Consider the following 11551-nt stretch of genomic DNA (forward strand, 5'->3'; position numbering starts at 1 on the left):
GTTCTTCGTTAAAAAGAAGGATGGATCCCTTCGTCCCTGCATTGACTACAGGGGCCTCAACCTGATCACAGTGAAGAACAAATACCCGTTGCCACTCATTTCTAAGCTGTTTGATCGCATATAAGGGGCCAAAATTTTTTCTAAGCTAGACCTGCGGGGGGCTTACAATCTAGTCCGGATTCGCCGGGGTGATGAACGGAAGACGGCATTTAACACCCGGGACGGGCACTATGAATACCTAGTGATGTCCTTCGGACTGTGTAATGCTCCCGCAGTGTTTCAGGAGTTCGTTAACGATATCTTCTGGGATCTACTCTATGTCTGTGTTGTTGTTTATCTCGATGATATTTTGATTTTTTCCCCAGATCCGACGACTCATCGGAGGCATGTCCGTCAGGTTCTACTACGATTGAGGGAGAATCATTTATACGCCAAGTTGGAAAAGTGCGTCTTTGAGAAGAGTTCTCTGCCCTTCCTGGGCTACATCATCTCGGATCAAGGCCTCAAGATGGATCCTGAGAAAGTGAAAGCTGTCCTGGAGTGGCCACGTCCTCAAGACTTAAGGGCCATACAGCAGTTCCTGGGATTTGCCAATTTCTACCGGCAGTTTATTCCTAACTTCTCTTCTCTGACGGCCCCCATCTCGTCCCTTACCAAGAAGGGTGTGAACGCCAAGGTGTGGACTCCGGAGGCACAGTCCGCATTTATTAGCCTCAAGAAAGCCTTCACTTCAGCCTCGATCCTCCATCATCCTGACGTATCTCGGCAGTTCTCTCTGGAAGTGGACGCTTCCTCTGTTGGTGCAGGTGCACTTCTGTTCCAGAGGAGCTCCAAGGGAAAGGCAGTAGTATGTGGCTACTACTCTAGACTGTTTTCTTCTGCTGAGCGCAATTACTCCATTGGAGATCGGGAGCTGCTGGCCATCAAATTGGCTATGGAGGAGTGGAGAAATCTTCTGGAGGGCGCTGCTCACCCCATCCTGATCTTCACCGACCACAAAAACTTTACTTACCTTCAGTCTGCACAACGACTGAATCCCCGTCAAGCCAGGTGGTCGCTGTTCTTCACCCGTTTTCAGTCTGTGCTCAACTACCGTCCCGCGGACAAAAATGTGAGGGCCGATGCCCTGTCCAGATCGTTTGAGACGGAAGACACGGTGGAGTCCCTTCAGACCATCATAGACCCGTCCTGCATTGTCACTGCTAATCTTCTGCAGGTTAGAGACGTCCCTCCTGGGAGGACTTTTGTTCGGTTGGCAGACAGGAGAAGAATTCTCCGCTGGGGACATAGTTCTAAACTTGCTGGGCACGCTGGTGTCCGTAAAACCAGAGACCTGATTGCTCGTCACTTTAGTTGGCCCACGCTACCTAATGATGTACTGGACTTTGTCTCTTCTTGCACGGTGTGTGCCTCTAACAAAGTGACTCACTCCAAGCCTGCCAGCCTGCTTCAACCTCTGCCTGTACCCAATGCCCCCTGGCAGCACATTGCAATGGACTTCATCACAGACCTTCCCCTCTCAGCAGGATGTAACACTGTCTGGGTGGTGGTGGACCGGTTCTCTAAGATGGCTAATTTTATCCCGCTGACCAGCCTACCTTCTGCTCCCCGACTGGCGAGTCTCTTCATTCAGCATATCTTTCGCTTGCATGGCTTGCCTCTACACATCGTGTCAGATCGGGGTGTTCAGTTTACCTCTAAGTACTGGAGAGCTCTCTGTAAACTCCTGGATGTGAGTTTGGAGTTTTCCTCAGCCTATCACCCCCAGTCCAATGGGCAAGTTGAGAGGATCAATCAGATCATGGAAAATTATCTCCGCCACTTCATCTCTTCACAGCTCGATAACTGGGTACAGCTTCTTCCATGGGCCGAGTTTTCATACAACAACCACACAAGTGAGTCCACCACTTGCACTCCGTTTCACATCGTGTAGAGTCAACATCCCAGAGTCCCTCTTCCTGTGTCGACTTCATCTCAGGTACCCGCTGCTAACTCTGCATATGGGGACTTCCTGCAAATCTGGCAACAGACCCGGTCCTCTATTTTGCTGGCGGTAGATCGCATGAAGCGAAAGGCAGATACTAGGAGAAGAGAGCCGCCTCAGTATCTTCCGGGGACTAAAGTCTGGCTGTCCTCTCGGAACATTCGCTTGAGGGTGCCTTCATACAAGTTTGCTCCCAGGTTCCTTGGTCCTTTCGAGATCCTGCAACAAATCAACCCTGTCTCCTATAAGCTGCGGCTGCCTCCTACCCTGAGAATCCCTAACTCCTTCCATGTGTCCCTCCTGAAACCAGTGGTCCTGAACCGCTACAGCAAGACTTCTAGTTCCACAGTTGCTCCCAGCGGTCCTTCCGATGTATTCGAGGTAAAGGAGATCCTGGACTGCAAAAGGGTAGGAGGAAGGACTTTCTATTTGGTGGACTGGAGAGGGTTTGGTCCTGAGGAGAGGTCCTGGGAGCCAGAAGAGAACCTCAGCGCTTCTGCTCTTATTAAAAAGTTCCTCTCTCACTCTGGCCCCAAGAAGAGGGGGTGTAAGAGGGGGGACACTGTAGCGTCCATGACTGCGGGCCGTTGGGTTTACTCACCCCCCGACGCCCGCAGCCATGGATCTGTGAGCGCTGGTCCCCATCTCCTTCCTAGGAGACGCCAGCGCTCACTTCTGCTCTGTTCGGCTGTGTCCCGTAGGGTGCGCGCGCATGCTCATACCCAGCCTTAAAGGGCCAGCACGCGCAAATAGGAGGAAGTCATCATCATCAACTGCCACAATTTCCTGGTCTATAAGAAGGCCCCTGGCCTTCTAATCCTTGCCTGAGCATTGTTAGTTTTCCCAGTCTGTCTTGCAAATGGTCCCTTAGTGTTTCCCGTTCCTGTTGTTAGCCGTGCCTTGTTCCCCGTTCCTGTTTCCCGTGCTGTGCCTTAGTATCAAGTCGTGCCACGTCCGGTGTTTTCTGCCACGTCCGGAGGAATCAACCACGTCCTGTGTCATCTGCCACGTCCAGAGGAATCTGCCACGTCCTGTGTCATCTGCCACGTCCTGAGGTATCTGCCACGTCCTATGTCATCTGCCACGTCCGGAGGAATCCGCCACATTCTGTGTCATCTGCCACGTCCGGAGGAATCCGCCAAGTCTGGCGCAACTTGTGGCTCCTGTGTCATCCGCCACGTTTGGCGCTGTCTGCTGCAACCCTCTCCATCTGTGCCAGAGCTGCGACTGGACTACCCAGGTACCCTTGTACGGGACATTGTATTTCTGGGGTTTCCTGTGGTTTGGCCAGCTGCCTTCCCGCTACGGCGGTACGGCCTAGTGGGTCCACTAACCCGCTTTGTGACAGAATGTTTTAGTTAATACTCTATAAAATATTTTTGTAATTGTCTAAATATGTGCCTAAATTATCGAAAAAAATATTTCTAAATGACTACATTTTTTAGAATGTTTTACTAATTCCTTGGAAGAGACATGCTTTATTGTTGTTGCTCTGGGACCCTCTACTATCTTTGTCCACTCCTGCATTCACATTCTGCAAAAACAACCCCATTCAAATTTGTGGAACTGATTTTCAGTCTTAGAAATTCCCGTAGCAAATCTTCTGTGTGTTAATATACCCTGTCTTTTTTTTTCTTACTTTTTCCATATTTAGGATCCACTACTGCTTTTAACTTTTAAAAAAAAATCATTCATAGCATTCGCCAAATATGCACACATCCTTTAGAAGTCAAAATTCAACGTTAAGAATTTTATGATGCTGTTGTTTTTGAGTGTGAACCCATTTAACACATTTGTATAATAAAACAAAAAGTTATTTTTTTAATTAGTTTATGGGATGGTATATTAAATCACTACATTTCTATAATTTTAATGGAAATGATGGACACGTCTGAAGGAACCAATCTTGGAGATTGTTGCTTCCCAGTCAGTGTATCTCCTGTACTCTCCAGGTCTCAAGTAAAACTGACGTCCCTTGTAGTTGGGTTCTTCATAGAACATCCAATATCCATCATGCACATGGACAGAGTGAATACCATGAAATCTGAATTTCTCATAGACATGAGGACAATCTTCAGTGAACTCCATCATCTGACCTCTGAAGTCTTCTTTCTCATAGATATTGATTCTGAATGAACCCTCATGCTTCTAAAAGAAAACATTGTGTCAATAAGTTACTCAAAAAGTGACAAAGTGCAATCATCAATTCCAACTAAATCAAACATTTTACCTAACTGTAATAGGCATTCCACAAGAGCTGTATTCTGATCCCAGAACAATTACCTTAAGTATACATACAAGGTAGTCCACTTTTCCTTCTATCTCTGGTCTTATAACTCCAGTCATTGTAAGACCTTCTCTGCTCTCCTTTTGTTTGCTCCTCCATTCATTGTCTTTAATAATTCTCCCCCAGATCCCCCATTCTCTGGAATTCGCTTCCCCAGCACATCACACTCTATCCCACCATCCAAACTTTCAAAAGGGACCTTAGAACCCACCTCTCCAGAAAAATACTTACAACATGCAATAACCCTGTCTCCACTACACCATTGTATACACCATTGTATAAGCAGCTTCTAACCTTCCCTACTGTCTTTTCCCTCATACCGTAGATTGTAAACCTTAATGGACAGGTCCATCTCTTCTTCTGTACAAGTCCGTCACTCAGTAAGCTCATGTTGATTATACTTGCTTGTTTATAGTGTATTTATGTTGTGTGTTTAACCCCCTCTGTATTTCATATGTACAGCACCCTGGAAATAAATGGCGCTATAAATAATAATATTAATTAGCAGCACTATTTATTATAGATATGCAAGAATAAATAGAACCTAAGTAAGGTAATAATTAAAATCTTCCCCTTGTGCCCTCACTACTTCTGGTCTTGGCTCTCCTCCTCGGGCTATTCTACATATAGTCTGTATGTAAAATGTTCTGCTATCTGCTGGTGATGGCAGGCAGCATTACATACAGACAGCAGTCTGGTCAGAGAGGAAGGGGAAGGGAAAGCTCCAGTGTCTCCACATGAGTTCTGACTGGAGCGTTCTATGTTGGTTCTATGTTGATGTGCACATCCATCTTTTTTAGAGAAATCTAGCAGAGAAGGTAAGTGTGTTTGTTTATGAATGTCTATATACAGTATATATAAATAAATATATATATATATATATATATATATATATACACACACATATGTGTCGCAGTGTATATATGTGTGTTGTGGTTTGTATATTTATGTGTCTCACTGTGCATATTTGTTTGGTCGTATTCATACAGTATGTGTAAGGCACCATGCACGTGACCGTGCCCGTAATTACGTCCCATAATTACGGGCATGACCTGCCACGAACGGCTGCGGACAGCCGTCTGCATTTACGGGCCGTGCTCCCATTATAAAGTATGGGAGCACAGTCTGTAAAATAAAAATATAGGACATGTCCTATTTTTTTCGGAAAGTTTCTACGGCACGGACACCTTCCCGTAAATATACGGGAAGGTGTCGGTCGGCCATAGAAATGAATGGGTCCGTAATTACGACCGATTTTACGGTCGTGTGCATGGGGCCTAAGTGTGTACATGTGTCAAAGTGTGTATATGTGTTTGTTTGAATATATGTTTATGTGAGTGTATGTGTGTTTGTGAGAATTTGTGTCCCTATATATATATATATATATATATATATATATATATATATATATATGTGTGTGTGTGTGTATGAGTGTCTGTGTTTTGTGTATGGAAGCATTTGCAATGCAAATATAGCCATGAGCCCCCCTCCTTTACATCCTGTGTACGCCACTGAGGGTAATAAAACAAATATTGTATGTTCTTTGTTGGTTTTCCTTTCATTGTAGAGTTTATGTGGAATATGTAAATATTTTTTTTCCCTATTAGGTGTTGAGTAATATAAGAATAAAAAGTGTATAAATAATTAAGTGTTGTTTCTCTCCTTTATATTTTTGCACATCTTTGGCTTATAATTAAAAATACTACCTGTGGGCTCAGGCGACAAGACCTAATGGAGTCATTGTAACCCATCCATTGCTGGAAGTCAGGATAATCTCCTCTTTGAAGGAAGTACTGATGTCCTCTGTAGTTGGGATGTTCATACAGGATCCAGTTTCCACTTTCTACACGGATGGAGTTGCAGCGTCTAAAGAACGAAGATAAGTCTGGACACTCAGAGCGACACTCATAAGAGCGACCCTGGAAATGTTTATCTTCATAGAAAATTATCTGTTCAAGCGAAAATAAAAGGAATGTATTCCATCAGTAGTTATTGAAAATATCTGAACTAGTAGATGTTAAGACACTGCTACAAATTACAGTCCAATACAAGTGTAAAGGGTTTTACAAAATCTTATTCACATGCAGCGCAGCACTAAAAATCGACATAGATTTGAACGTATCCTAAGGATTTTCAAATATACAGCATGCCTTATATGATGTATATTTTGATTTTTTTGGGCGCAGATATCACCCATTCCAATGCAAATTAAGAATTTCACTGGCAATATCCACCTCTAAGACATTAAAATTTTGTAGCAGATGTGTGGCATAATTCACAGCGGAAAAATACTGCCGCATCTGAACACTTTCCCTTATAATGCATCACGTAAAATTAAAGTTTACTAGGTGTAACGGTTCTCAGTATTTAAAAAATATAACTAGAGATTATTATATCTTAAAAAATGGAGTCAAGGGTTCCATCGCAGAAAGTGGATCTTCAGCTCATCCAAAGAGGTTCTCAAGCAAGGCACTGTGTAGCTAAAACATCGCACGGGTGAATAAATCTTTGTTCCTATGGATGTGCTGCCTGGATCTCTACTTTGTACATTGGTGACAAGGACGAATGGATCCAGACCTGTTGGACTCTGCACTCCGTATCTCTACATTATTCTGGTGCTGTTATTTCCTCCTTGATTAAAACATAAGAGAAGTCTGAGCCATCAGGAGAATTGGTGTCTCCTGAGCCCCATTTGCCCCTGCAAGGCGGCTGCATTGACTTGAATAGAGAGGTGGCTGCTTGTTCAACTCTTTCCATAACTCCCAATAGAAGTAGCCACCTTTCTGTTGAAGTCGATGAAACAAACACCTGCTAGTGGCTTCTATGTTTTGGCAAATTAGGGTCAGGGGACCTGTCGATATGCCATAAATGCTTCAGACTGTAATAACCCTTTATTGCCTTCTCTGTCCTCACATTACAGTGGAGGAAATAAGTATTTGATCCCTTGCTGATTTTGTAAGTTTGCCCACTGTCAAAGTCATGAACAGTCTAGAATTTTTAGGCTAGGTTAATTTTACCAGTGAGAGATAGATTATATAAAAAAAAAAAAAGAAAATCACATTGTCAAAATTATATGTATTTATTTGCATTGTGCACAGAGAAATAAGTATTTGATCCCCTACCAACCATTAAGAGTTCAGCCTCCTCCAGACTAGTTACACGCTCCAAATCAACTTGGTGCCTGCATTAAAGACAGCTGTCGTACATGGTCACCTGTATAAAAGACTCCTGTCCACAGACCCAATGAATCAGTCTGACTCTAACCTCTACAACATGGGCAAGACCAAAGAGCTTTCTAAGGATGTCAGGGACAAAATCATAGACCTGCACAAGGCTGGAATGGGCTACAAAACCATAAGTAAGACGCTGGGTGAGAAGGAGACAACTGTTGGTGCAATAGTAAGAAAATGGAAGACATACAAAATGACTGTCAATCGACATCGATCTGGGGCTCCATGCAAAATCTCACCTCGAGTGGTATCCTTGATCCTGAGGAAGGTGAGAGCTCAGCCGAAAACTACACGGGGGGAACTTGTTAATGATCTCAAGGCAGCTGGGACCACAGTCACCAAGAAAACCATTGGTAACACATTACGCCGTAATGGATTAAAATCCTGCAGTGCCCGCAAGGTCCCCCTGCTCAAGAAGGCACATGTACAGGCCCGTCTGAAGTTTGCAAATGAACATCTGGATGATTCTGAGAGTGATTGGGAGAAGGTGCTGTGGTCAGATGAGACTAAAATTGAGCTCTTTGGCATTAACTCAACTCGCCGTGTTTGGAGGAAGAGAAATGCTGCCTATGGCCCAAAGAACACCGTCCCCACTGTCAAGCATGGAGGTGGAAACAGCAGTAACTGGGGAGACAACGACCTCGTACGAAATACGAAAAACAGAGGTTTTAATACAACCGGAGTGCGGATAATTTTTGACTGTATTGACTATATTTACCTTGCATTTTCTTACCATTGTCATAGAGGTTGCTACTTGAACAAGACCTAAAAGTAAGACAAATATACTGTTAAAATGATCTGCATGATGATGATGGAATTAGCCACGCATTACGATAGCATCCTGTTTACTGGCCCCTAGAGCCTACTTTTCCAAAGAACAACACTGGACACTGGCTGTTAGCTGTACTAGAAATGTCAATGGCTTGTATGTACCTGTCTTTCTTTCAGCTGTATCTTTAGATTGCATTTGCGGCATGCCCGTCTTGACAGTATTATTAATATTCATTATAACCACAGAATTTTAAAATGATGTTGAGCAAGATGATAAACTCTGACTTCTAATGCAGCAATAAATGTTCCTAAAAATTTACAGCAGTTGTGACATCATAACAAAGTGGAACGATATGGATGTTCCTTAGCCTAGGGTATTCCCTGTATGAATTTAAGGGATTATATTCAGTCATATGCATAGTTTGCACTCTGTAACCTGGTTGAAAATACATTTTGTGAAACACGGCAACACGAACCAGAAAGTCTACATTGGGTATGCCTGAAAATGAAGCACAAAGCCTACATTACTTCATATTAAACATTTACTGAGAGATAACCCAACACACTCATGCACTGAATGCCAATATCCAGAGCTACGCGCCTACCATTCCACTTGGTTTATCCCTTAAAAACCTAAGACCTCATATACTGCTAAGGCCCTTTTTAGATCACATTTCTTCCCTACGTTTATCGAGTACGTCAGGAAATCTCCTAACGTATATATCATAAATGTGTCCATAGGAATAACACTCTTAAGGATTGAATAGCGTAATAGACTACGCTATTCTAACCTGTGGGATCCTGCAAAAAAGTAAACTTCACTAACATGTGAGCCCATGGGTGACGGATACGTTAAATGCATGTGTCGGATAGCTCCAGTGATGTAACTGTCCATACAGAGGGCCGCAGGAAGCACCGCCATCCACAGAAAGCGCGTAGCTTAGGGACTTTGGCCCTGGGCAATCTACTGACGTCACTGCCCTTATATGGATAGTGATATCTCAAGCTACCTAGGGCCGTGATCGCCGGGCGCTCTGCAAGGGGTTCGGGGCTATACATTGTGTGGAAAACATTGCTTAAATTTAGTAATATCAAGCTATCATAACATATGTTCCCCATTGGGTCTTGCTTGTTTTGAGGTGTAATATTTGTAATATTTAGTTGCCAGCTCTCTCAAGTTATTCTCAGGGACTTATGGCTACCAGGCTAAATAAGCTGTAGGACAGTATCCCCTTAAGGGGTTCTCCCAAGATGTAATCCTCTGAGTATTATCATGTAATTGGTTAGAGAATTCACATGTCTTACTGCTTAATAAAACCAAGCTGCCCCTCTCCATAAGCCTCTTTTCCCACTCCCCTGCTGAGAAAGAGAATCCCCCGCCCACCCTTCCTAGGTATTTTGATATTTGGTTTCAGATATGTTTTGTTTTTCTGTATATTTTTCAAATTTGGTTTTGTTTCGTTACACTTGTCATAGCTGGCGCTATGGGAAGAACCTTGTTCCGTTTTGGTTAAGGATATTGTTAGACAAGTCACCTGTCAGACCAACAAGGACATGCCCATAGTGGCTGCGGTGGCGTAGCATGCAAGGTGATATTCATTGAAAGAATTAGGAACATGTTAAATAAATAAATAAATAACGGACAATGTTTTCTTCACCATTCAATGAAGCTGTGGCCTACCCCCACTTATTTACCCACAAAATGCCTGTGTTTTATTTGATATAGCTTTACGCAGCAAACTCAGGTAGTTCGTATGTTACTACAGTCATAGTAGAAGTGGTGCACAGAAAAAATTTACAAACAGTAACATCTCCACAATGATAGCCTGGTGCAGGGCCAGGGGGGAGTTGAATGACACAAAGGGAGAATCTCTTATGCCCAGCACCAGGCTTTACACAATGTATACGTATGGGTTGCCCAAAGTGTTTCTTTATCTAGATCTAGCAGACAATCCTCCTCTAACCATACCCTCATTGCCCAAGGACCCCCCTTACTACTTGTTGCAATTGTTCACTGCCTGATGAAAGTTATAAATAAACAGTTTAAAGGTTTGTCAGTAAATTAACACAGGTGATGGGATTGTTAGAAGACACTGCTCTGATACACATACTGTAACTGTAACAAGCCGTGCACCTGTGTGTCCATCACATGACCATGGACAGAATTGTATCCACTGAAGGTAAACAATGCATGTTCCTACTGAATAACAACAAGCAGAGATCCTGAAAACCGTGAGGAATTAATACAGACAGTATATTGGAAAATTGTATAACTTAATTATACAAAAAAAAAAATCCACAGCTCAAGAATATGCCAGATACCAATTGCACAGCAATACTAGCAAATAGTCAAATGTAAGTTTACTGAAGACTAAACCTTTTTACACAAAATAGCTATATACAGCAGTTTAGATCAATAGGCCTATTACATTCACTAAAATAATTTAAGGGTTTAGACAACCCTTTTTTTTTTAGTGGGTCCCCTATTTACTGGTTGTTTTCAGCTGAGGAAACTAGCGCTCAATCGCTGAAGGGGAGAAGTAGCATAGAGCTTTATTTTCATGACATATGCATTAAATGTTTGCCATTATAGCCTATAAGTGACAAATGCATTAAATGGATGCCTAACAGTGGCATCTGTCACCTATAGAGGATTATCATGAAAAGGGTCATGAAAGTTGATGACGTATGCATTAAACATTTCAGCAGGGCCGGCGTCAGCATCTGGCGAACCCGAGCAAGTGGCGGGGCTCACTACACTTGTGGGGGCCGACTCGGCCGCCGGGTGCTGACGCTGCCGTCGTCACAGCATCACTGTCCATTTATGAAGAGTGATGTAAGGAGGAGAGAAGGAGTCCTAGGCAGAGCGCTAGAAGCGGCTCTGCTCCGGGACTCCGTCTCTGGGAAAGCCCATGACATCACGGTCCATATATGGACAATGTTGTCAGGAGTAGAGGGCACTAAATCTAAGGAGGTGCAACCTGGGGGCCTAACTTCTATATGGGGGAATAAACAGGGCCTAACGTCTATATGGGGGCACAAGGTGATGTTTTCTGCCATTTTACTGCCGCCGTGAGTTCCCCGCAAAAGGGCCTACTAGGTCTGTGTCGCCCAAGTGCCCACATAAACCTGGAGCCGGCCCTGCAGTTCAGCCTACACTTAATATATACGTCGGGAGCTTTTCCTTGCAAAACCCTTAAACGTAGGCCAAAGATTATGATGTGAACATAGCTTTATAGTGGGCAGTCCTAATGAGGGGACTCCCTCTATTACACCAAA

General features: G+C 43.6%; 1 protein-coding gene across 2 annotated transcripts; it reads right to left on the bottom strand.

The window, feature by feature from the left end:
* Window positions 1–3824: 3824 nt before the first annotated feature.
* Window positions 3825–8551, bottom strand: LOC142656337 (gamma-crystallin-3-like). 2 transcript variants are annotated; one of them, XM_075831241.1, is made up of 4 exons: window positions 8435–8551; window positions 8235–8266; window positions 5978–6220; window positions 3825–4132 (listed from the first exon to the last, which is right to left on the bottom strand). In XM_075831241.1, exons 1-4 carry the CDS (start codon window positions 8505–8507, stop codon window positions 3854–3856), a joined length of 627 nt encoding a protein of 208 aa, XP_075687356.1. In that variant the 5' UTR covers window positions 8508–8551; the 3' UTR covers window positions 3825–3853. The 2 variants fall into 2 exon arrangements, with proteins under 2 accessions (XP_075687356.1, XP_075687355.1); XM_075831240.1 differs by having other exon boundaries at window positions 8220–8266.
* Window positions 8552–11551: the final 3000 nt, after the last annotated feature.

The sequence above is a fragment of the Rhinoderma darwinii genome, chromosome 6 (assembly GCF_050947455.1).
Source record: "Rhinoderma darwinii isolate aRhiDar2 chromosome 6, aRhiDar2.hap1, whole genome shotgun sequence".
Classification (NCBI taxonomy): domain Eukaryota; kingdom Metazoa; phylum Chordata; class Amphibia; order Anura; family Rhinodermatidae; genus Rhinoderma; species Rhinoderma darwinii.

Coding starts and splice junctions, on each gene's coding strand:
- LOC142656337 (XM_075831240.1), bottom strand. CDS start 8,507: ATGAATATTAATAATACTGTCAAGACGGGCATGCCGCAAATGCAATCT. Junction 8,267..8,434: donor TACAGCTGAAAGAAAGACAG/GTACATACAAGC, acceptor TCTTACTTTTAG/GTCTTGTTCAAGTAGCAACC. Junction 4,133..5,977: donor CTTGTCGCCTGAGCCCACAG/GTAGTATTTTTA, acceptor GTTTTCTTTTAG/AAGCATGAGGGTTCATTCAG.